The sequence below is a fragment of the Pholis gunnellus genome (genome assembly GCF_910591455.1).
Source record: "Pholis gunnellus genome assembly, chromosome: 21".
NCBI classification, from domain to species: Eukaryota; Metazoa; Chordata; class Actinopteri; order Perciformes; family Pholidae; genus Pholis; species Pholis gunnellus.
The window spans coordinates 12,694,502-12,720,350 of NC_136548.1; the positions used below are offsets into that span (position 1 = coordinate 12,694,502).

Consider the following 25,849-nt stretch of genomic DNA (forward strand, 5'->3'; position numbering starts at 1 on the left):
TTCCCATTACGAAAACTATTGTAAGATATACTTCCTCAGTACACGGTGGAACTAGGTACATTTGCTCAAATAGACTACTGTGGGCTACTTAAGTACACAATTGAGGTATTTGTACTTAAGTGTATCTACTCCACCACAGCTCAGAGTAAATATTGTACTTTTTATTTCCCTACATTTATCTGACAGCTTTAGTGGTTAGTTAGTTGAGTGAGCTTATCAATGCAAAGTATAAATCAACTAATATATTATGATTATATTGTTATAGATCTTGTTGTGAGCAGAACTGCCACAAAAAGGTCTGTGGATTATTTTAAGTAACTGGGTGATGATTTCTGGAAGGAGACATAGCTGTTGTGTTGTTCAAATGTCATTTTTTGGGGCCATCTAGTCCTGTATTCGAGAAAATGTAGACATCTCTACAGCCGATATCACCAAAACTATTACTCACAACAAAGCAGTTTTAGACTGATAAAGAGCACTACAGGTAAGAGGAAAATATGTATATAATATAGTTACAATTAGCCCAATATTTACCAGCTGCAACATCAAAGTGATGCACACATTAAGACATTACATTAATTATAATCCTATCATATTTATGTTTTTGAAATGGGCCATTCTGTATAGTGAGTACTTTTACTTTCGGTAATGTATATTTTAATAGAAATACTTTTGAACTATCACTTAAATAAAGTTTTGAATGCAGGATTTTACTTATAAGTATTTCTACACTGTAGTATTGATACTTTTACTTTTAGTGAAGTAAAATATCTGATATATTACTTTCCGAATGTTGTGATTAAACTGATCACAATTCATGTCCACACCATGAAAAAAGAATTGTGAACCACTGCTCATGAGCGTGGAAGATGTAGCAAACAGTGTTTACAGTAATACAGTTGTATAAATATTACAGCATAACATTTATTGATTTGGCCTTTGCTTCCCAAAGCCTCATCTGTTCACTGAACGGGCTTGATATTATTTAACTATAAGAGAAATCAATCCGGGAGCTTTTACTTCATGATTTGATCTCTTCTCAGAGCAGATTATACACCTCTAGATTGTATAGTGCCTGCTCCTCATCTGGATTGTCCCCTGACACATCTGCCCAGCTCTGTGAGCTTTCTTCTGCTCCACATAATCCATCCAGATCTCTAAGGAGGCTGACGTCACATAAGACTTAAAAAAACAAACTATTTAAATGCAGATAACGGAATCATACATAATATTATATGTGTGTGCTTATCTGTAGCCTACCGACAGCTGAACTGAAGAGTAAATATGCAAATTGTTTAGATCGTTTACCATAATGGCTGACAGCGCTCTGTAGTATTAAGGGGCTTCTGTGTATTGCCTTTATGAGGATTGTGACTCTCATCTGGAGCTAGGTAGTGCGCACCGGGCCTGGCTTAAAGCTTAATGCCGTACACACTGTCCCTAAACATTTCCCCACTGAAGTTTAGCACAGCTTTAACAATGCAAGTGGTTATGTAACAACTCAACTAATTTCTGTTTTCCTGCAGGGGAAATCCATTGACCAAGAAAACTAGTTGGAATGTTTAGGAATTATGTAAATTCATAAAACCATCACACTGCACTGAAACAAGGGGCTCTTACACCCATAAAGCCTCAAACACATGCAGTGAAAACATTAAGATATTTATAGAGTAATGTGTTACTCCTGACAGATGGTGCGCTGCTCTTCCTCAGCCGGACGTCTGCAGACTGCACACACAAATTAAAAGGAACAGGTTGGACGGGTTTTTATTCTCCCATTTTGTCAAATATCAGAGGATGAAGCTCAAGCCGTGCAGGCTGCAACTCTGCAGGCTGGATAGCGATATCTGCTGTTGCATCTCATTATGTGTTGTTCATCTAATCCCCGGGTTTGTAATTTGCTTATATGCACTCATGAAGTTTAAAGCGGGATTATGTCCCTGGCAACCAAATGTCTCCTAACCGCACATTCCTCATTGGACGGCTGCAGAAAATCCACAACAAATAAACAATTTGGTCAATGCTTACTTTTACTGATTGTCTATGAGACAGTATTAACATTAGAGGCCAGGGATGGGGATGTGAATAAAGGTAAAACATGGACTAATCTCAATAGATTAGAATTATTCTTTTAAAATATGGTTAAATCAGTTTTCATTTTCATCTTTGTGTTAGTAGTTTTCTTCAAAATTACTATAAAAAACAATAAAATGATAGCTAAAACATGGGTCATTTGGCATCCAAGTATTTAAAAAAACTCTCTCTCTTGAATATACAATTATTATTTTATTTCATTTTGTGATATGACATTTAAGTCACATTTCCTTGCGATGATTAGCTCAAAATTAAAGAAAAAAAAACACACCTTTATTTTGTTATTTAAGAGAATAAAAAGCTCCAGGGGTACGATAGGAAGTGTGAGGGCTAGTTTAAAGGCTGACCTTTGCAGCTCCCATGTACCACCGACACCGATGACGCAGACAGATGCTGTCGATTGACACGATTCCCATAGGCACACGTCTGACATCTCCAATAAGACAGTGCATCCCTTGCATGTGTGTGTATCTAAGTGTGATCAAGCCCCAGATAGAGTGCAGCAAGTCCACATGTAAATAATTAAAGCACTTTTTTCTTCTTCTAGAAATCAGGATCAGGGAAGTGTTCTGTTTTGTCTCTGGAAGTAAAAGCAAACCAAACGGGAGGCCCCACTGATTTCCTTTTGACCTATATATTTAAGGAGGTATCACGGCAAACAGTCTGGGCTTGAGAGAAAATACACAAATACCAACATCAAATATTCATCCCTCTTTGTCCCCCGGCTGGTGGGGGCTTTCCATTTTGAGCGTGTATGAAAAGTAGTGAAGTGAGAAAGGTGTAGAAGAAGTGCGGCTTGGTGAAGTCATTTCTCTCCCCATCACAGCCCCTCTGAGGCTGCACTTAAAGGCCAGTGAGCACAACAGAAAGAAGACTTTAGGACATCCGTGTCTCCAATGTGGACACTATTTATAGCCTTGAGAAAAGCTCTCTCTGCCATATCACTTGAGCTACATAGCAAACCCGGACATGGTTTCCCTCCTCTCAGATTATACAGCAAAGCAGAGACTTCACTTATTTAAGCCACATAACTGGCGCCTTTTAGCTAAACGTGCAGCTCGGGATGCTCTGAGGATGGGGGGGTTGTTGTTATACCTACCAAGGTGGTGGAAATGAGGCTGCCTTTGAAATGCAAATTGCTCATTGTACACTGGCTCAGAGCAGAAAACACAGAGTCAATGTTTCATGCAAAACACATGATCCCATTTCACAAAGGCAATCCAGATTTGCCGAAATGTTTTTTTTTAATGAAATGAGAAGTGGCTGTTTGTGAGACTGTAACTATCACATGGCAAAATGTTAGAAAACTAAAAAGGCATCCATTGAAATTCAACCATTATTATGTTACAAGGATGGTTGCAAAGTAGACTTAGCGCAATAGATATTCAGATCAAAGCTAAACCTTCAGGCAAGCAGACATTAGAAATGACACATCACGTGAATGAAGAGCCCTCTACTGGCAGTAAAACATACAAACCGGTAAAAGACACTCAAGAAAAAAAGTAAACAATATATTGAGAAATTAACAATGTGTGGACTACAGGTTTTGCAATCGTGCATGTATGAGATTGTTTGCAAGATGAACCACAGTGAAACAAACATCCATTAGCTCTAAACATTTTACACGGCAGCCCTGACAAAAAGGCACAACATTATCTGTCTTTAGGCTTTGGCTTTTGCAGCATTCAGGAAGAAAACATTGTCTGTAATTGGCGAACAATGATTAGAAAGGTTTACATTTCAAGAACAATACAGAAGGGTTTCGTAAAGCTGATATAAGGCAAAAAGCTAAATTGCATAGGCTTGCAAGCAGGAGTTACATTCTGGTTGGTTAACGTTGACACATAGAATAGATGCCTTTTTGCAGATTGTTATTTCTCACAATAAAAAATGACCTGGAATTTAATTGTGGCCAGTTTAACAAGCATCAAGTGATCACATCTATTCTGTGTGAGATGAAGTCAAACATAATTTGCTAAAACTTGAATAATATAGTGTCAAGTAACTTTGTGTGTAGTAACTTGCACACAGTTGAAATGCTTGGCGGTGAGGTAAACTTTACCAGAGTAAAACGGAAATAATGCCTGTATAAAGTATTTTGCTAACTAATTTATGTACTTTTGAATATTAAATAAACAAGACACTCGCCTTGTTCTGCATCTTTAATGTTTCTGAAACTCTATTGTTCTTCCAAATATGGTTTTCTTTAATGATAATTACGGTTTAGCCTTTAACATTTTAAATACTATTCTATAATATAGTTATATGATATAGTTATATATCTTAATCAAGTACGAGATTTTAAAGCTATCTATTGCATCCAAAAAAAAAAAAAAAATTCTTCATATGAATATATATTTACTATTTGGCAATCACTGACTACAATACAGTAGCAAAAAAAAGAAAATCTATCATGTTTTAATCATACTGAAGAGAATACAAAAGAAACAATGACTGACTGTTGCCATAGGAAAACTAACTTAAACTGCATGCATCAGAGGTGATATAATGTCCTATAACATTGTTTCAGTGTGGACATATATTTTGTCCTTATGTAGGGTTCTCTTCCTTTCCTTTTAGTCGTTACCTCCACACAGCTTCAGCAGCAGCTTCTTGTAATCCCCGGAGGTATCACCCTGAAAAAACGAAGATAAAATCAACATGGTTTTAAAAATGTGTACATGAAAAAGGAAAACGATTGTCAGCGTGACATGGTTTGTGGGACTTACTGAGATGTGGTTGTACAGTGATTTTCCGTAAGTCGTCACATACGCCTGTCTGATGTCCAACATATCCACCTCACAGCGGGTCACCATGATGCGGATGAGTGTTGTGTCCTTGGTCCCGGCTCCCTGTCGACACATCACAACGTTGACACTTCATTGACCGCAGCAGTCACAACTTCTCCTCAGACTCCCCAGAACAATGTCAGTGCAGGAAACAGTTGGTTTGTGATAATTAGAATACAACGTGATGATGTACCTGCATGGCTTTGTGGAGCCTTTCTGCAAAGTAGGCAGGAGTGTTCTTGATGCATTTCACTAGGAAAAAAAAAAGGAGCAGATGTGAACAGATGAGTCTTATATGAATCTGCAAAACTACATGATTGTTACACTTTTGTTTCACTAAGGGCACAAGATACGACAGACGATGTGAAGAGGTAAATGAAAAGACAAGAAGAGTCAAGAGTTGCTTGCTTAAGGTGGACAACATTAGACACCGAAGCTTTACATTCAAACTCAGTGCAGTATTAATAACTACACCAGAGAAAGACGGGTGTTTATGTTGTTGCGTCTGCCAAAAGGTTTTCCTCTTAGCCCTATTTTTTTTTTAAGTTTGTAAGCTTTTTAGTTAGCAGCATTATCGCAAAAACTTCTTCCATAATTTCCGCCATTTTTATAATTTCTGCAAAACTCTTTCTGGATTCTGGACTGGTTTCCTGTGATCGGGTGCCAAATTCTTCTTGGTGTGGCCCATTTGAAATAACAAATCATCCAAATCATCTGTTCTTCTAAATTGCACATCTGCACAAACATAATAATCTAAAATGGCTGGGACTCTGTGGTTTTAAATTGGATTTTATACAATTTCATAAAACTTGAATGTCTATCAATAACTGTATTCTGATGCAGCTGTGCTTTTTATCAATCATCAAGTATTAAAAAGGTATGTAGGTCAAACGGCAGCCGGTTTGCATCAGCACGATATTTGTAGTCCTTCCAGGAAAACCAGTCCAAACAAACATCTTGACGAATGGCTTCAATATATACTTAAAGCTTCAACATGTCTTTGGAAAGCCACTTTCGTTTGGTTGGAAAAGAGACCCAAAGAACGCACCCACGGCCACCATGCCAGACTCCACATTGCCAGACATTTCCCTGCAGATGCTCTTCTCAATGTCTCTCCCACACATCTTCTGGTACTCGTGGAAGACTAATAAAGACAAGAATCACAGGCGAGACAGTTACAGTCATAATATTTGAAAACAGATGTCTGAAATATGTATTAAAAAGGTCAACATCTGTGGTTTTGACACTGGAACAATAGAAGTCATGTGGTGAACTTCAATGGAGGAAGGGAAACGAGCTAGTCAGTGGATGTCAAAATTACACACCTGCTCGAAGGTGAGGCTTGCTGCGAGCACACAGGATGGCATTAAACTGAGACTCATCAGTTCCAACTTTATTTTCCCCAGCAGCATGAAGTTTCTGTCGCCCACGCAGACACACACAAATTAAACAAGGAACATGATCAGACTTGCACATTTTTTTTCAAGAATGTTACAAGAGCAAACCAACTTTAAACTGGTACCTGAGCGTCCTGTTTGGCTATGGAGACGTCGACAGTCTCCCTTTCGTCACGATTTCCCTGGATAGAGTAAGATGTGTTGTGTTCATTAATACATTCATGTGCGGAGTACAATGGCAGAGTCAAAACGTAATAGTTCACAGGAGCTGAAATCTGTTTTGACAGAGCTGATTATGAATCAGGTGTAAAATGTGCAGCAGCTACCTGACTGAGAGAGATGAGGAGTCTGCGGAAGTGACCGGAGGTGTCGCTGCTGATGGCGTCCTCCAGGCTCTTCCCGTAATCTGGAAGAAAGGTATGGCTTTTTTGTTTTTGTTCTATAATTTGCATAATATTTGCATTTTGTTGAGACACTTCTTTTTCTCAATCCATCTTTCTAAGCACAAAAATAAAAAGGTAAAATAAAAGAGTAGTTGCACAATCTACAATCAAATTTGAATTAAATAATTTGAATAGAAATTATAAACCTCAAGATCAGAACTCACCAGATTTGTAGATTCCTGTAATTTCACGAATCTCTGCATTGGAGCGTGATGAAAGAATCTCAATCAGACAAGCTTCATCAGTTCCTGCGCCCTGTAAAAATATAGAAAAGCCTCAGTAAGACACAAAGACACACCAGCTTAATAGAGTCAGAGATCATCAACCATGACACAAGTCTCGACTTGTATGGCCGTAACTTGCATTTAGAGGTTATTTTTGTTCTTCTTTTCCAATTACATGATGAGTAACATGCGGTTTGGACTACAAAACCAAAAGTGAAGCATCTGCTGAGACAACAACTAAAGCTTCAAACCTTTATAGCCTCTCTGAGTTCAGATGCATCAAAGTGTGCAGGGCTCTTAACCAAAGCAAGAACCAGTTTCTCATAGTTTCCAGTGAGCTCAGACTTCAGATCGTGGGCTAAATCCTAAGAGGAAACACACAAAACAAAAAACCATGAGAGCAAGCTCGGCCAGGGCCAATGATTAGCACGATTACAGAATGAATTTCGACTGTAAAAAACAAACAAACTAACATCTGTCAGAATAATTATAAAATGTACCTTTCCATAAGTTGTTTTATAGGCTGCTACCATTGGAACCCTCTGCTTGTTGCTACGGCTTCCCAGAAGTTCAGTGATGGCATTTTCATCAGTGCCTGTTGAAAAAAATGTTCAGGATCAATTTGTGATGTGTAACAAAAAGGATCAATGTTGAGTGACAACACTTCAGATGGCTTTTAGCATATTCAAATAAACATTTACTGACCAAACCCCTTCATAGCTTTGCGAAGAACCTCAACATCCCTCAGTGGATCAGCCCCTGGAAAGTCCTTCAAAGAACCTCTGAACCCTTTCTATGAAAAATAAATAAATAAAAACATTAGCGGATGAAACACTACACACTAGCTGGATGAGCATTGGAACATAGTTTGAGAGAAGTCCAAGGATGACGATGAATGCCTCTTACAGAAATGGCAGGTGCCTGAGGGTTGGACGGAACTCCACTCCCATATCCCGGCATTGAGGGGGTGTTCGCGGGGGCTCCGGGGTAGTTTGGCATGGGCTGGCCTGGGGCAGGGCCCCCTGGATATCCCTGCTGAGCCCCTGCTGGCTGCAGAGGGACAGAGGACAGCTGTTAGTGCTAAGTCCATAGTGACATATAGAGCAAATACGGTTTAAGTAGGAGATACGGCGATTTAAGCAAACAAGAGATTTAGCTGAAGTCAGTCCACATGTCATTAGGGATGTGGCACTGCAGCGGTTTAGAGCGAGATAAGAATGTATGTACCGCTCCATGTCCGCCTGGTGCTGCACCCCAGCCTCCACCTGCAAAGAAAATATTGACATAACATGCAAAACGCAATTAATTTAAAAGAACAAGTCTGATGCATGTAAAGCTTCACAATTCAAAAGAATATCTTGGATCCTCACCTCCTGGAGGCATGGAAGGATAGCCTCCTGCTCCTGCTTGAGGAGGGAAGCCTCCAGCTGGGGCAGGGTAGCCTCCAGCTGGGGCAGGGTAGCCTCCGGGCTGGGAAGGGTAGCCCCCCGCTGCTGGAGGGTAACCGCCCGCTGCGGGAGGGTAACCGCCAGCCTGAGATGGGTATCCGCCGGCCTGTTGGGGGTAGCCTCCGGCGGCAGGAGGGTAGCCACCTGCGGCAGGAGGATAGCCGCCCGCCTGTGGAGGGTAGCCGCCCGCCTGTGGAGGGTAGCCGCCTGCCTGTGGAGGGTAGCCGCCCGCCTGTGGAGGGTAGCCACCGCCCGCCTGTGGAGGGTAGCCGCCCGCCTGTGGAGGGTAGCCGCCTGCTTGGGGTGGATATGCCCCTTGTTGAGGTGGGTAGCCCCCTCCCTGTTGTGGGTATCCTGGGTAGCTCATCTTCAGAACCTAAAGGTGACATGAAGTTGTGGCTTGATACTGTGATGTATGAGGGTCATCATATGACCCCAGCACATTTTCCAGGAACCATTCAAAAAGGAACACAGATTGTTTTATTTATTTCCAGTTAAAGTTAGTGTTAATTGTACTTCCTAACTTGCTCAGTCTCCGTGGTTTTTATGATGTGGTAACACAGACATGGATGTGTTAATAAAGTCCCCCATTTAGTTCCCTTTTTTTTTTTAAGCGGCCATCTATAATGAGTATGACATTTACTTCGTTCTCTAAAAATAACCCAAACTGACCCCCAACCCTCTTACCCTGCATCCATTTGGTGTCATCATAACAAAATGCTCTAAACTCCACCAACAAACGTCCGTAGGTTAATGAATGAGCTGCCACTTGCAGACAACTTAAGGCCCTCACTTGAGCCTCTTGCAGATTACACTCCACAGGCCGTGTTACCACATCACCATTATGACGACAGAAACTCACCACTTTCATTTGCCCTGATCCTCAACTTATGATAATGACAAAAGAGCATGCGCATTGTTTTTTTGACAGAGTTAAAAAAAACACTGTAGAATGAAGAGTTGTTGTTGTTTGGGTGCCTCTGTGCCATCCCATATTCAAGCAAAACACTAATTACAGCTGCAGGTCTGTAAGCTGTACTGAGCGATAATCAAGCAGACATAAATACATGCACATAAGAAACTAGGTACTGGTAGAGACCATGTGTTTTGGGGGGGGTTACAACAAAGCAAGCCCTTGAGGCCGTGTAGGACCAGCTCAGTAATGGAGTCTTCCTTACAGTGCCAGTACCTGAATGTTACAAATAGTAAAGTGCTCTACATACACAACTTGTTTAGAGTTATTTACAGACAAACAAAGATACCCGGATGTAAAACAAATCGGCTGTATTTAGAGCTATTAGTTATGGTTAAAGTTTAGATGTAGTTATTCTGAATTCAAAGGTGCACCACAGAGTACTTTAGGCGAACATAAACCCACTGTGTTAGAGGTGACTTCATGAAGGGTGTGTGGTTTTTGACACTGCTCTCCTTTGGACCTTTGTTAACTGGGTCTGCACTGGGGACGCCTTCAAGTATTACCGTAAATACCAGTATTCCCTTCCCACCGCGCATTTCCGACCCAGGGATGGGGTAAAGCAAGGTTATATTATTACATCATTATTATTATTCTTATAAAATCATTAATACAATCCCGATGTCCGTTGCTCCTTGATTCCTGAAGCAAATTAGTAACCAATATGTTGCAACTGCATTTATACTGATCACATGTTTTATAACTCATGACCTAGCTTCATTAGAATGTGAACGCCCTAGTAGTAGGGGCACGTTTTAAATGCGCGTTACACTTCCTGCGTATTTCTACGAGGAGCACTGGAAAGCGGGCTAAAATATAACGCAACATCCTTTAACCTGAGAATCACAGGCCTGTGTTTTCTCAACTCGCAGACTAACGTCAGCTGTGACTTTAAGATTTGACTGTACTCTTACATCCATCAATAATAAGTATGCTAAATGTCACGCCAACATCTCTGATCTCCAAGAGCTCGTAGCAACCCTGCGGTCCGTTAACGTTACGTAGTAGCTACTCCCAGACGAAGAAGTTACGGTTTGGCATTTAGCATTCAGTGTAAACAAATACCGAGAGGGACACGTAACACATTAGATACAGTTAAAAGTATCAGTACGCCATTTTGAATTACTTTTGAATTAATAAATAATCATAAAAAGATTTGTTGCTGTTGAGCAACGTTCCAGCTAGTGTCTTGTTTAATCAGACGAAGCTAATTCCCTACATTCCACAGTAAACTGACGGAGGCTGCTGGATTTATGATTAAGTATGTTCAAACTTCGTTGTCGCCTCAAACGCAATACAAGACGAATATTTCGCGGCTATTTACAGTCCAAAAACATAAGATTTAAGGTTACATACTTATCCGCAACGTACTTCAGATCCAGGAAGAGCCGAGCGAGGAGTAGCAGAAGAGGAGCCCGGAGGTGGGTGGGTCCTCAGCATTGTTTCCGTCCTGCAGCATAACAACCTTTGCTCCGTTATTGTCCTTTAAGAGGAGAACGCCTGACGTTGACTCATCGGGCTGTCGTGTTTTCATTTTCACCCAAGAAGACAATGTTTGTCAAGAAGTGATTAGATTTTTTTCCACGGTGATATCACAAGCATGACGTTGTGGATAATTCATACGCAATCTTGTTGACCAAAGTTTTTTAAATACCTCGATTTTTTTTTGTATAGTCCCTTGCCTGAAGGCATTCAAATATTTTCAAATTTTTCATGGGCTAATATGCAGTTTCTCCTGATATTTGAATTACGTTAATTAAACACTCCGTGTCAACACAAAACAAACACTAGAGGGCAGCAGTCTACTAGACGAGCATGGCAGACCGCAGCCTTTTGATTGTCAGTTGTAGACGTCCTCAGTGACCCAGGGTGGTTTATTATCAGTCTACCTAAGCACAATTAAGTGTTTTTCAACTTTATCTTTTCGTATTTTATTTAATTTCATTGCTGTGTATGATGAATCTTACATCTAATGAGGAAAACATCCACATTTCTCTCCCTTTACCTCTCCTCATCCTGCATCACTGCAATCAAAACAAACATTATATTATCCATCCATCTTTGGCATCTGACAGAGAAGTTAGATAAAAAAAACTGTAACACTGTTTTTGGTAAAGAGGCTGTGTTATATAGGCATAATTCAGTGCTTTCTTAGAATTAAATAACATACTCATTTAAAATACCTCATGAAGGTCTATATTAATAGCATGTCACTTATTTTCCCTTAGATAACTCCTAGTTTTAGACCACAGTAGCCTCCTGTACAGTGAGCGTCCCTTTCGGGTACTGTGGCTAGATATGTAAATAAAAGTTAAGCACAAAGATGCAAACTCATGTCGGACCTCCTATTCGCCGTGACGCAACCCAGAGAGTCGTGGCTGGAGCGCTGCTACTCGCTTCCCACTGGCATTCAGGCGTTTGCGCTTCATGCTTCTACTGCGCCCTCCCCCGTGACTGTTGTCCGGTAACTGGGGTCCTCCAGGGCTCCCCCAGGTGAACACAAAGATCACACATCACACATCCAGCCGGAGCAGAAGGGGGGGGATGACAGAAAGAAGTTGTGTGATCCAGAAAATCCGGCGGTTCTGACGGCGCTGTTCCAAGAGGCGCAAACAATATGATGTCTGCCATAGAGAATGGTGCCCCTGTGTACCCACCTGCACAGCTGCTCAACTGGGTCTACATGTCTTTGCAGGACACTCAGAGCAGCACTTTTGATGCGTTCAAAGCCGAGTCGGACACTTCCCCACTGGACATGAACATCTCCAAGCGCAGCGCAGCTGATCTGAGCGCCAACTATCTTAACAACTTCTTCCATCTGAGGAGTGAGGTAGAATTAATGCCATGTTATGTCATGCTGTCATAACGTGCTTATATACATGACTAACACTTTGCATTTACAAACGTCATGCCTTGTTGCACCCACTCATTCATCTTTTTCTAACGCTGCATGTCAAAAGTCTCTCTCCTAAGATGAATATTATACAAACATACTTCGCTCCAGGTTATTTTTGTTGCCCATACAGAAAACCTCACCTGCATGCCTTCATTGGGTCGCACTGTGGTGAGTGGGTAGTGCATGAATATGGGTTCTGTACCCTGGTATAGTGCCTGAGTGTGTTCAGACTGTTCTGGTGTCAGTGTGCAGCTGGAGGGGGACTGGCAGGTTGAGAAAGACCTCTCACAAGTTTTTAAAAAATGTTAGAGTTCACCCTGACCGGCCTCTGCTTGGTCAGAGGAGTATGCTGTGTTCACTCAGTGGGACTTGCTGCTTATTTTAATACTGACCCATTTAGGAAATGTAAGGAAAACAGGCATAAGTCATTAAAAACATTGGCATAAATATATCATAATTTGCTGTACTTTTACTTAGAAAATCACTTTGTAACTGTAAAAATGAAACAATTCAAATAGCATACTGTAACTGCACCCATGCCACAGCAACGTTACCAACTGTAATGTGCATGTGCATGTGCATCAATTCTCTTTCTGTGATGCCTTCAGAGTAAACAGCCAGTGTCTGCAGACTGTTCTCCATGTTTGCCCCTGCGGTGCCATAGCACCCGTCTCCTCCAGAGGCACAATGATGCTGATTGTGCCGTGGCAATAGAACAAGTTAGAAGAACGCGTGACAAAAGCATTTTGTTCTGACGAGGAAACGGACACTATTGGCCCACAGTGTAGATGCAGCAAAGGCAGCACATCTGCAGAATTGAATTAATGTCGGCTACTGTCGGAGACACGAACAGGAGAATCAATCAGGGTGATGGACTGCCATGCTGCCTGAAAGGCTCTTTCATTGTAGAGTCACAAACAATAATGTTTTTCTCTCACAGGCCTTGAACAACAATTTCTACAAGAGCTCCTCGCCCTACGGGTCCCTCAACAATATCGTGGAAGGCCTGAGCTCTCTGGCGGACCATTTCTCAGACCTCTCCCTGTCCCCCGAGACACGCAAACCCAGCAAAAGGCCGCCGCCCAACTACCTGTGCCACCTTTGCTTCAATAAAGGCCACTACATCAAAGATTGCCCTCAGGTAAGCCAGTCAGTGATGCTTCACATCAGTCATGTGCAGAAACTGCAGTGCAGTGGCAGTGTGTAGGCCGTTTGAGCTGTGTTTCAAAGAACATATGAGGTGACGTATTTTATCTGATTCTCATTTCAAATCCACAAGCTTCCTCCTAGTTGTAGGTAGACTATTCACTGCTGTTCAAACTGTAGATTCCAAGTTATATTATGTTTGCATTCTTTTTTCAGTGTGAAATAGATTCCTTAGCACATATTTGAGTTAGATGAACCACCGCAGGTTGGTAATGAGCAGCAGATGCCAGATTGCATCTGGGAGCCGGCCTTAATGAAAGATGATAGGTTTCTCTGTGGATAGGCACGACCTCTACTCCAAACAGGAGAGAAATATTACCACTGCTTTATGTCCAGCTGCGGATCGCCATTGATCATGTTCAGGGGGAAATGTCTGACATTTGTTAGGTGGAAATAATAAAATGGAAATAATCACATGACTGATGGACAGGATGTGTGCAAGAAGCGAGGAAACAGAAAAGTGGAAATTCAAATGGCTGGCTAACTTTGACTGGTCAGTTCTAAAAAGGTGTAATTGCTTACAGAGTATTCGCTAGCTGCACCATAATTCCATAGATATTAATACTGAGTGATTTCCATCAATTTAGTTTTTGTCAGTTTGTGCCAGAGGTCAAATGTCACAATAGGGGGGGTAGCGTCTAAAACATAAAATAGTGTTGGTGCAAGAGATCAATTAATAAGTTATAACATTCAAAATGTTTCATTTACAATACACATACGACTTTGGGAAATACACTTAATTGCTTTCTTTCCGAGAGTGAAAGGAGAAGATAGATACCACTCTCACGTCTGCATGGTGAATATGTTGCCGGAGACAGCAGCCTATTAGCTTAGCTTAGCATAAAAACTGGAAACAGCTAGCCTGGCTCTGTTCGAAGACACGTAACCCTCCATTTTTGTTACCTTCGGACAGAGCCAGGCTAGCTTTTTCCAGTCTTTGCGCGAAGCTAAGCTACTAAGCTATTTACTGTGCAGATGTGAGGGGGGCATTCTTCTCATCTTCCTCTCTGCAAGCAATTGAATAAGTTTCCCAAAAAATTCCTTTCACTAAGAAGGAAGAGTGGGAAGAGTCTGTCTGTTATCTGCCCTGGCCACATCTTGATCACTCTCTTCCCTATAGCCTCGTCTCTGAGAGCGTGTCACCTCCATCACTGGTGCAGTTCAGTAGTGAAAGTGGAGGAATGCGAGGAATGTGGGGAAAATAATTTTCTGTGAGCTTATAGCTCTTAACGTTTTCACATCTGTGCACACCTGGACTAATGCAACAGAAGTTGTGTGTTATTGTTGGTTGGTCAGATTCAGAAATATGTCTGAAAGACTGTTCTAAAGAAGCTTTCAACCACTTTCAAATGGTACAACAACACACTGACACTTATTTTTGAGTGTATGTCAGTATTTAGGACGTCTTGCTGTATAACCTGACCAGAGGGAAAACGGTGTACATCCTTACAACACCAGTTTTTGCACAGCATGTTTCTTTCGAATGAAGAATAGAGAGGCATACATAAAGGCTTCGCAAAATCACTTGTTTAAAAGAGTGGTATAGAACATCTTATTAGCAGCAGTGAGTTTCTTCGGACGGTTTGTTTCAGGGCTTCCATAGCTGACTGGTTTGCACTGGAGCTTCAGCAGACAGGAATCAAAGAATGTCACGGCTCAGTAAGATGAGAGAAGAAGCACACAGGAAGTGGGTGTGCGGGGCCTTTAACAGCCTCTCTCTGGGTGGAATGGGGCCCATGTCAACTCTAAAAGTCTGCTTCTTTGATAAAGAAACACATGGTACCTCAGTGGAAGCCTTAGGTGATGAAAAAGAATGAAAAGTGCCAGTTAAGGCGGAACCCATGAGTTTGAGTTGCAGCCATACTGAAAGGTATTAGACATGCTATCCATGCTGTGCTCGGCATGAAAGTGGCAAACATCCTGTTGACAGCATGGTGGAGAGTTGGGTTACTCGCTTCACCAGAGGGTTAAGACGTCAAAGGATTACTCTGGGATATTTACGATTCTTCTTTGCAGCCACGCCCCTTAAAATGTGCAAAATCTGGAAACCATTTCTGCCGGCTGGCTCTGTGCCGCTCTCGCTCTGCTTTAGAAAGATGATGTCAGATTTTTTATCATGTGTTGCTAATATTTCAGACCCACAGCGATGATTACGGAGCAGTTGTCATGACAAACGGCCTCTTCAGTCGAACGCTCTTCTGAAGCTGTAACCAATGGACAAACTGCTTTTTGTTCTTGTTGGCTGGAATCTGAAGCATTTTTAGCTCTAGAAGTACATACTGTTTGGACCCTTGATGACTTACTATCTAACTTGCCGTTAGTTTAGTGTCTTCATCTGAAAATCATCTGTAATTTAAACCATTTTGATGACAAAACCGTTTCTATTTATGACCATATTTGTGACAAGTTTAACACCTTTCACCCCTTAACCCAGGGTCACAGCATTTTATTGACCCCGCGCCAATTAAGTAGCCGAACCCGGTAACTGTAAGGAGAATACACTAGTGACAGTGTGCTGAGAATACATGGGTGTATGGTGGGAAGAGCCTGGGCTAAATAAGGAGAGCATTGTTTCTCCAGAGGGGCTATGGAACCAAAGGTCAGGAAGTCAGGCTGTATTGTTCGCTCAGCTCTGCTTGGCTGCAGTCATCTCCGACTCACTCCGTCTCTGTCTAAGCAGAGAAGCGGCTGTCGGACACTCGTTTAAAGGGCCAGAAAGCAGCTGCCCAGAGATGCCTGCATCCAGATTGTGTTTTTGGAAACAGTGGGTAGCACAGGAAGTGGGTGTATGTCTCTACAGTTAAAGTTTGATCAGGTTTGAATAGAAGGAAAACGTCTGCCTTGATGATTGCTTTGGAAGAAAGAACGTTTGATAGTTGCAGGGCTTGCAGAAAGATTCATAACCTGTTCGGTATTTGAAGGCTGAAACCGATAGTTTTAGCTTTATGTTGCTTCAGTTCGTCCCATTATTCAGTATCGTTACTGTAACTCCATTGAGTTGCTTTTCAACTTCTCAAAAAGTTTACTCTTGGCAATTAAGCGAATAAGATGAATAATGATAAATAACTTTCACATCAAATAATCTTCCACAGTCTTCAGTACTTCCCGTGGGATTTATTTATCCTTTATCAGGCAGGAAAAAAAGCTCTACTGAACAAAATTTAGACAAACATCTTATCCAGCACCACAACATAACAGTAAATACTTGCACTATTCTTTAGTGACTCTTTTAAGGAATGGCTCAACATTTTGGGAAATGTGGATGTTCACATTCTTGCCGAGAAGATGGATACCACTCTCACATTAGTTTGTTACATAAGAAGCAACAGCCAGGAGATGGCTAGCTTAGCTTAGCATAGAGACTGGAAACAGTCTGGCTATTAACACCCTATATGTTGTTTGTTTACTCCATACTAAAAGTTTTGAGCATCTTTTCCGCTGATATCTTGGTTTTGTTTTTGGACAGGGCATTGTCCTTCAGGTGGAGCGATACAGTTCATCACTGAATGTGGAACTGGTGAATCTCAAGCAACACACTGTCTGATGACTGTTGCTTTGGTTCTTTTGTTTTCACTGGTGATAAACGTCTTATCTGTCCTCAGTATGCCGTCTGTTGCTTTTGGCCGGATCATCTGCTGAGGAGGATGAGCAAGATAGAGGATACCATGGTATGTGGGGTAGATAAACTGCCGCTGATAAACAGTGGCTGTCCTCTGCTCAAAGCTAATGAACATAGAGGAGAAGAATGCTGTAGAAGTCAGTTTGTACTGTAGGTGGTTGCATGTTTTCAAGAGAAATCACTTTTCATATCATGAGAACATGTGGGTGAAAGGTCTCTCTCACTCTGTGGCTCCAAATATACTGTATCACATCTTTAGTTATCCATTATTTGTACCTTGTAACATCTAAAAAGAAAAAATATTATTGAAATTCAAAGTTCATTCTTGACTTTGGAAACGGCAGTTTTCAAAACAATCTCACTTGGACCACTTTATAGCTTTCAAACATATTCTGAACCAGAAGTCAGTGTTGAGTTATTTGTCACATAACCTCTGCATGCCAGTTCCTTAGTTATTTAACCCAAACCGCAATCCTTTCCTAAACCAAACATGTAGCTTTGTTGCCTTAATGGATTCTTTTTCACATGTATTGCTACTATTTAGTCATTTGAATGAGTAGAGGTTGCTATGAAGAGTATAAAGGTACAATAGATGCTGTGAAATGCTGTTATGCCTCTTTTACATCAACTTCAAAATGTGACAGCAGAGTTCTATGCTCTTGTGTTCTTGTGCACCAATTCCTGAACATGACAATGAAATCAAACTAATAGCTGGCTTCTGAGCCGAACCTTCAGTCATAACATTTGGCCTTCTTGAGTCTCTCTCAGCTGTGTTTTGAACTGAAATTTGGAATATTGTGCTGTTGTATTTCTTGTTTGTCTGCCAGGCCACCTGGTCCTGTCACTCACCCTTTGTGAAACCTAACACCAGTTTACAGCTGTGTGACTGCCCGCTTAGTCAGACTCTGGATGGCGCAGAGTGTGTATTGGTTGATAATCCTCCTTCTGTGAGAGCAGAACTGTGCGTGAAATAGATGCTGAGAAGAATAATGCCTGTGAATCTGCGTGTGAGGGAATCTCTCTGCAGGCTCTGAACAATGGGATTGATGCAAGATTGAAAATCTGGAGAGCCATGTTGGAAAATAGGAATGCATTTGCTGGTTTGGCCTCCGGTTGTTTTTATCTAATCATATTTGTTTTGGAGAGGGGGAAGGTTAATCCATTCAGTATTTCAGATATGCAAGATTTGCAGAAAGGCTGCGTGAAAGGATTACAGCTTCATATACAGTAACTGTGACTTAACTGTCATCGTAATCTAATGTGCCTGTGAAAGTAATACTTCCGCAGGGCTGGATTTCCTCAATATTCTCAGTTACACTTGCTATTTGCTTCATGACAACTGTGACATTTAATCAAAAGGTTCTAACGCAGTCTGAATCATTTCTGCTTTATATTTGAAGAGTATCGTCAGGACACTCATTTCAAACATAAAATAACATGTTGCATCATGATAAAGAAAAGCCTTCTGAGTCTCTTAACTTTAGAAGTATCCGCCCCATAGTCCACTTTGGCCACTTTCTCAACAAAGTAGAATTTCTTGGAAGTAGGACAACAACTATTACTCAAGGTGATGTGTTCAAATAGCTTGTTTTGTCCGACCAACACCCTCAAAGATATTTATTTCACACTGATATAAAACAGAAAAGCAGTAAATCATCACCTTGCAAAAGCAGGGTCCAGAGAATGTTTGGCATTTCTGCCTCTTAAATAACCTGCAATTAAATGATTATTGCTATCAATAACACAACCAATCTCCTCACCTCTCTTTGGATGCAATAATAATTGTCTTCCATAAAACAAAACTAGCTATTCTGATGCTCTGGAAGATGGCAAGTCGTCAATGTGTTGCTTTAAACCCACCTCGAGATAATTAATTTCACAAGTTAATGAAAAGTGTCACTTAAGTCGACACAGGAGTCTTTAAAACATAGGAGACCTATTGCTGTGGATTTCAGTCCAGGCAGTAATGTGTTGTTTTGCTTTGGTAACAGCTGGGCTTCTCCCTGATGCAGTGGGGGGACTGATACAAATTAAACCCAGCGAGGGAGAGAGAGCACTGCGGGTTTGTTAGTGTGGAGTAATTGACCACATGGTATCAAATAGGCCTGGTGTTGCTGTGTTCTCCAGGATGAGCGTCTCATGGGGCAATGGAAGTGGGGGAGAGAGGGAGAGAGAAAGGAGGGTGAGGGAGAGGGGGGGGGGTGAGGATTTGGAGTAGTCCATTGTTTATCCTGATGGTTTCCAGATGATGGCAGGGGGAGGCAGCCAACCTCCCTGGGCCTCTCTCACCAGGCTGCAAAGACCTGGGCCAAGCTTATCTGCTACAGTCTTATAATCTGGCTTTACATCGCTCTGTGCACTCTGGAGCTGATTAAAGTTACACAACTGGAGTTATGGCTTTTGGATGCGATGAGATGTAATGCATATTATAATTGAATTTAACATCTATTTGTCTTAAACAAAACAGTTTCTCACAGATGGTTTGAGGCTGCAACAATCTCCCATCAAATCTCTTTAAGAAGAAAATGTGCTGGCTTTTTGATTTTTAGCTGTGTGAAAAGAAAAGTTAAAGCTTTAAGAAATGATTAGTCCAAAAACAACCTTTAAACAAGCCTAAAACATCATGATATTTTGTTTTTAGCCATTCTAGCAGCCTAGCTTCGGGGGTGGCAATGTTGGTCGGTCCACCACTTTGGTCCATATCTCATCAACACTTTTTTGTTTTGTTTTTTTTCTGCCTCATTTTCAATTCTCACTCAATCACTTGTTCCTTCTTCCCTGGTCCTTTGACTATTGAGCTGCTGTGACAATTGAAATTCCCCAGCGTGGGATCAGTAAAGTTTTTATCTTATCTTATCTATTGGATGGATTTACGTGCAATTTGGGTATTACATTCTTGGTCCCCAAAGGATACATTTTGATGACTTTGGTGATCCCTTGACTTTTCTTGTTAATGGTTGCGGTATCAAGAGGTTCCCATTTGTGGTTTGGCATGAAACATCTCAACAACTATTGGATGGGTTAACATAAACTTTGGAACGGACATTCATGGTCCCCAGAAGATGAAGCCTACTTGCTTTGGTAATCCCCTGACTTTACATGCAGTTCGTAGTATGGTTTAGAGTGAGATGTCCCAACAACTATTGGATGGATTGGCATGACATTTAGTACAGACAATTGTAATTCTCTAATACTTAGATTTTTATTAAGGACTGTCACAATATCAGAAATTTGATATACAATTATCGTGGACAAAAGAATTCACAATAAAAATACAATTGTAAGGAGGTGGAGAGAGAATCTGTAACCATAACTGTATACAATAATTTAAGAGATACTGTATTATTTACACAATATTATATCAATGTGGATAATTAACATGATATCATTGTTGCATTTTCAAATATCACAGTTACTTTCAAACCGGTATATCGCGAAAAAACTTGCAAAACTAATACCATTCGCGTCAGTTGCTCTTTGTGTTTAGTGCTAATTAGCAAATATTAGCATGCTTACAAACTAAACTATGACGGTGAACATGGTAAACATTCTAACTGCTACATATCAACATTTTAGAATGTTAGCATCCAGCTCAAAGCACCGGTGTGCCTAAGTAGAACCTAGAGAGTCGCTAGCATGGCTGTCGACTCTTAGTCTTGCTTGAATACGTTCTCCATTTTTAGCTACAGGGACTGTTACACCTTTTTCATTGAAATAGTGTTGTTGTCATCAAATCAAGTTACTGTCTTACAAAATACCGAACATTTTATTTTGGTAACAAGTAATACATGTTGTATAGGCCTTGTGCAGGTGTAAAATTGAATAATTTCGATTGCTTTACGTCATTGTTTATGCATTAGCTATATTGTGATATAGATTTTGCCCAGCACACGCACAGTGTCTTAGTTTGAATAGTATTTAGTTAATTCATATTAACTACCCAATAAAAAAAATATTCTTAGGTGTGTTAAATTGGTTGTGTCTGGAGAGCAGAAGGCTTGATGATGGATTTGTAGATGTTTTCTGAAGTTACTCAAACGTTGCTTTCCATAAGAGCATCCAGTCATTGTCGGGTCAAGAGTGTGATTTTCATTTACCGGTTGTGAGTGTCACATGTTTGATGGGACCGGTGGAAACTACAGACTGTGCCATGCCCTTTGCTGCCCTGTGGGCTCCGGACTTTAGGTCGAGTTTGTTTTGCTTGTTCTGCAGAATGAAAGCTGTTTCCTCCCTCAGGAAGATGATGCTCTGCTCTCCCTGTAGGCGCTTGGGAAAGAGGGCTGCCATCAAACGTGACCTCCCACAGTGCCTCATGGTGGCTAAATGATGCAAACACATGCCTCAAAATGCTTCACCGTGGCCTTCACAGTCAAGACACTTGACTGTTGGAACCTTAAACACATTTAGTTAAACACATATAGTCCTGTAAATGAACAAAATAACCTGAAAGAAGTTTTGAGCCTGACATATGTTACTGCTGTGAAATCAAAACAAGGTTTGACGTGAACTCCTCTGGTGCTGCAGATTCAGACTTAATTTTGACTTGCCCTACTTTCCAGCCAAGGTGCTTTTAATTTAAACCAGTCTTGTCGAGATGACTTCGTTGTGATGGGTTTAGGATTCTGTCATGTTATACAAGTGCAGAGTTCATCTGGGTTTTATTTCCTCTCTGCTAAGATCTTTATGTCCTGATTGGTGTGTCGGAGGCAGCTGGGAGGGATGACTGAGAGCCTAAGGTATTTGTCCTATAGTAGGGGGGCCTCTCCCATTGGTCCCCCCACAGGCCAGGGCCTCCTTTATGGTCCCTCGGGAACACAGCTGGAGGGAGGGAGTTCATTTCTAATGGGAAAGCTGAGACTCCTTCTTTTCTGTTCAACAAATACCTTCAGATGGATTCAGAGCAGAAATATAGCAGCAAACAACAATTAGCTTTGTGAAGATATAGCGGAGTATGTCTACCTGCACAGAGAATGAGGTCGCTCTCCCCATGTGTGTGTCGTTAGCCGAGCTTCTCCTTGCATTCATTTACATTATACATTGTAAGAAGTGGACGTCGTCACTGTGACGTCACCCATTGGTTTGTGGACTGACGTTTTGAAGCCTTGAGTTGGGCATTTTGGCCGTCACCATCTTGGTTTTTAGCCGTTGCCGTCTTGGTCATAATGAACAAACTGAAAACACACTGTGAAAGGGTTAAAGTTGTAAAAAAAAAACATGGACAACACCCAGAATGGACAATGTTGTGTCCACACCCTAGAGCACACCCTGCTTTATCATCTGTTTTACTCTACATGGGACCATCATTTACAAAATGAATATCATGCTCTTGAAGAAGACTTGAAACTAGCGAGTTCGACTAATGTTTACTGAGGTAATAAATCAATTGAGAAGTAGGGTCATTTTCTCATAGACTGACACATGCTGTCCCCTGCTGGCTATTAGTAAGAATGCAAGTTTAAACCACTTCTGCATTGGCACTTCAGCTAATTTTATATTTGTGATGGTGGAATTACAATTTCTGGGTCCATCACGAGATGACATGGGGCCCAAAAAGATTACATCAGTGATGAGACGTCTGTTACTCTGCAGTAACTGCAGTTGCGCCACTCAGCAACTTTCTCAGGAATGAACGCCTCAGATGCCGTATCCAGTTCTCTTTATACATCCATGGGTTGACATATTACATATCACGAATCCTCCTTTAGACGGACATGACCGGCTTATCCTGATGTTATTACTCTAACCGTACCCATTGCCATAACCTAACCAATCAGAGGCAGAGTAGGGTTCATGCCTTAGCTTTAGCAGGATTCGTAAGTATGTAGCCGGGCCGGACGCACATGCTTTTAGTGCACATTAGTGGATGTGAACATGCTCAGCTTCGCCATGTTGAGAGCCTCTGAGAGGCAATAGAAATGCTCCCATTCTCGTATTTCGCACCTTTAAGCATGAATATATTCCAACTTTGAAAATAAACCATTTCAATGTTTTCTGTTGTTCTTCTGCAGAATCTTCTACAGTCTCTGAATGTCCACACTGTCCTTCAGGGGTCACTAATAGGCGGACTGCGGTAGATTATCCGAGAGATAATTGAGAATTATTGAATTTTAACCGGCGCAGCTTTTCTAGCATTTACGGCAGAGCAATGAGGAGAAAGACCGGCCGAAAGAAAGTGAGTCAGAGAAGTTATGTCACATGGTGTTCCCCAAAAAGAGAAAAGACAACAACGAGACCAGAGCCTCTAACCAAGAATGGACAGACTCTTATATGTTAATTCTTCCCATAGGAGTTCAAAACCAGTATGTCTCCAGATAATTAATAGTGGTAATGTGAAGCGCCATTAGGCCTACTACACAAAGCGCAACTCTTTTGAGCAAATGAGCCCACTTACATCCGAAATGAAGGCTGAGAAAAGTAAATTTAAGAGCTTATGATCAGAATCCTTGCATAATATTTTTAACTGTCCAAAAATGATATTAACAGAGAGCAATATAAGTGGTTTCAATAACCACAGATTTGAAAACTGACAATAAATATTGTTACGATATTATTCAGTTGAACTTTATATATTTGAAATGAGTCAGTTGCTGACTACATACAGACGTTAATACAATTAACTGTTGGCGTCTTCAATTGATTTAAATTAGACATTATTGTGATGTTTTGGCCCTTTGCATGAGGAAATTCTCTCGAGCTGGACCTCGTTGAATTTTAATTTAATATTCTATAGTTCTATACCTTTGTAATATATGGCTCACTCTTCCAGGACTCCATTAATCAAGCATCGAAGCAAACAAGCTCTTTAACTTATTTTGACAGGAACCATAAATAATCATCTCATTCCTGAGACAAAACCACTCCAGAAACTCGGCTCCTGACCACCAACAGGGCTGCTATCACTTCCTGTTCCAATCCTGCAGAGCTTTGAATTGGCTGCCGTCCAAAGAAAACCCAAATAGGTCGTTCAGTCTCACACAGTTAACGGTGGTGAGAGGCAAAATCCAACATGTTTGCAAAGCTGTCGAGGTTTACATGTCGAGAAATATCTAGTTTTTAAGCTGTTGTAAGCTTCAAGTGGGTTGAACACGAGGTCAGTAATGTAAGAATTGTTGTCTGCTGTGTATTTGTGTTCAGGCTCGACCAAAAGGTGAAGGCCTGACCCCGTATCAGGGAAAGAAGAGGTGTTTCGGTGAATATAAATGCCCTAAATGCAAGAGGAAGTGGATGAGCGGGAACTCCTGGGCCAACATGGGACAAGAATGTATTAAGTGCCACATCAACGTTTACCCTCATAAGCAGGTAAAGCTACATCAGACCTACACATACGTCCTACATACAGAAGGAATCGGCAAATGTGGAAATAACATCCTGTGTAACCGTAGTACAGTCATACTGTTGCAGGTGAAATGTTTTCATCTGCAGAAATACATGAACATGCATTTTAATGTTAATATTTTAAAGTTTAACGTTCATTTATATCACTATCATATGATAATACCAGACCCGTGGACTGTAATGTATATGTATGTAAACTCGGTTATGTCCTCAGTGTTTCTGGGACTTTCAGGGTTTTACTGACTGACTGTGATGAGTGATTCCGTTTCTTTGTTCCAGCGACCTCTGGAGAAACCGGACGGGTTAGATGTGTCGGACCAGAGCAAGGAGCATCCACAGCACCTGTGTGAAAAATGCAAAGACCTCGGCTACTACTGCCGCCGCGTGCAATAAAAACACTCCACTTGCCTTACGTTACTCCTTTCAAAGCTTTATAAAACAGGGAGATATATTTTATTTTCAAAAGATACATAATTGACTTTATGGGACTTAATGCATCTAACGGTTTTATTGTCATGACACTCTCTTTGACACTGTGACTCTCGGTATAAGAGGCTCATTTCTTTTGTTTTTAAGTATCTCTCCATGGAGTCGAGTTCTTTATATTTGCTGGGTTCTTGTAACTTACTCAGTTGTCATTATGTGAATATTCATTTGAAGTCTTAACTATGAATCTTAAACTGTGAATTAAAAAAAAGTTAAGTTCTGTGTCTGCCTTCACTCATGTCTAACATGTTGGAACAACTGTTTCCGGATGAAGAAGATTCTCTTTTACATGTTTGTATATTCCAGAAATAACTTAAACGTAATGATGTTTCTGTATAAAATATGCAACAAGTCTTTACCAAGTAGAATATGCAGTATTAGTGTGTACCTGCAGTATTATTATAATCTGTATTATCAGTACTGGAGGGTACATCATTTTTGAATATATTTTTAAGCCATTACTGTGTTGTTGATTATTACACTTTGTGAAGGAATATATTAGCCAACTAACATTTATTCTTTATACGTATGCGTCTGTAGGAAGTTTTGTCATTTCAGCTATTGAAGCAATGCAATATGGTAGAAACATTTAGATTCCTGAAAAATGTAATAAATTACAGAAGTTAGATTTTAGCACCCAGTGCCAAGAAAGTCTCTCCCAAGTGCTTTTTAATGGGTCAGAGGTCGTTATGTCTCAGATGTAAAATGAGACGAAAAGGAGTTCACATCCGAACGCTCCGAAGATCATGAAGGATTAAGTGGAAGGTTGCATGTGCATGTTGATTTAGAGGCTCTTTGTATATCAATGCCAGTGTTATGATAAATGAATATGGAACAGAAATACACTGATTTATAACTGTGTAAGATGTGTGAAACACCATTTATTGTGCCTTAATTCAAATGATCTCTTCAAATGTTTTTGTATTAAAATGTATTTAA

At 40.8% G+C, this 25,849-nt stretch overlaps 2 protein-coding genes across 3 annotated transcripts; one reads left to right on the forward strand and one right to left on the reverse strand.

Moving 5' to 3' along the window:
- Nucleotides 1–3,315: 3,315 nt before the first annotated feature.
- On the reverse strand, nucleotides 3,316–10,836 carry LOC306713324 (annexin A4-like). Of its 2 annotated transcripts, none has more exons than XM_079182978.1 (15): nucleotides 10,725–10,836; nucleotides 8,318–8,771; nucleotides 8,175–8,212; nucleotides 7,854–7,997; nucleotides 7,653–7,740; nucleotides 7,448–7,542; nucleotides 7,199–7,312; nucleotides 6,888–6,978; nucleotides 6,607–6,686; nucleotides 6,406–6,462; nucleotides 6,209–6,302; nucleotides 5,932–6,027; nucleotides 5,077–5,135; nucleotides 4,824–4,946; nucleotides 3,316–4,730 (listed from the first exon to the last, which is right to left on the reverse strand). In XM_079182978.1, exons 2-15 carry the CDS (start codon nucleotides 8,760–8,762, stop codon nucleotides 4,671–4,673), a joined length of 1,584 nt encoding a protein of 527 aa, XP_079039104.1. In that variant the 5' UTR covers nucleotides 8,763–8,771; nucleotides 10,725–10,836; the 3' UTR covers nucleotides 3,316–4,670. The 2 variants fall into 2 exon arrangements, with proteins under 2 accessions (XP_079039104.1, XP_079039105.1); XM_079182979.1 differs by having other exon boundaries at nucleotides 10,740–10,755.
- A 1,041-nt stretch (nucleotides 10,837–11,877) lies between these two features.
- Nucleotides 11,878–25,782, forward strand: LOC306713328 (zinc finger CCHC domain-containing protein 24-like). Its single transcript, XM_079182984.1, has 4 exons — nucleotides 11,878–12,198; nucleotides 13,205–13,405; nucleotides 24,224–24,388; nucleotides 24,704–25,782. Exons 1-4 carry the CDS (start codon nucleotides 11,986–11,988, stop codon nucleotides 24,815–24,817), a joined length of 693 nt encoding a protein of 230 aa, XP_079039110.1. The 5' UTR covers nucleotides 11,878–11,985; the 3' UTR covers nucleotides 24,818–25,782.
- The last annotated feature ends 67 nt before the right edge of the window (nucleotides 25,783–25,849 follow it).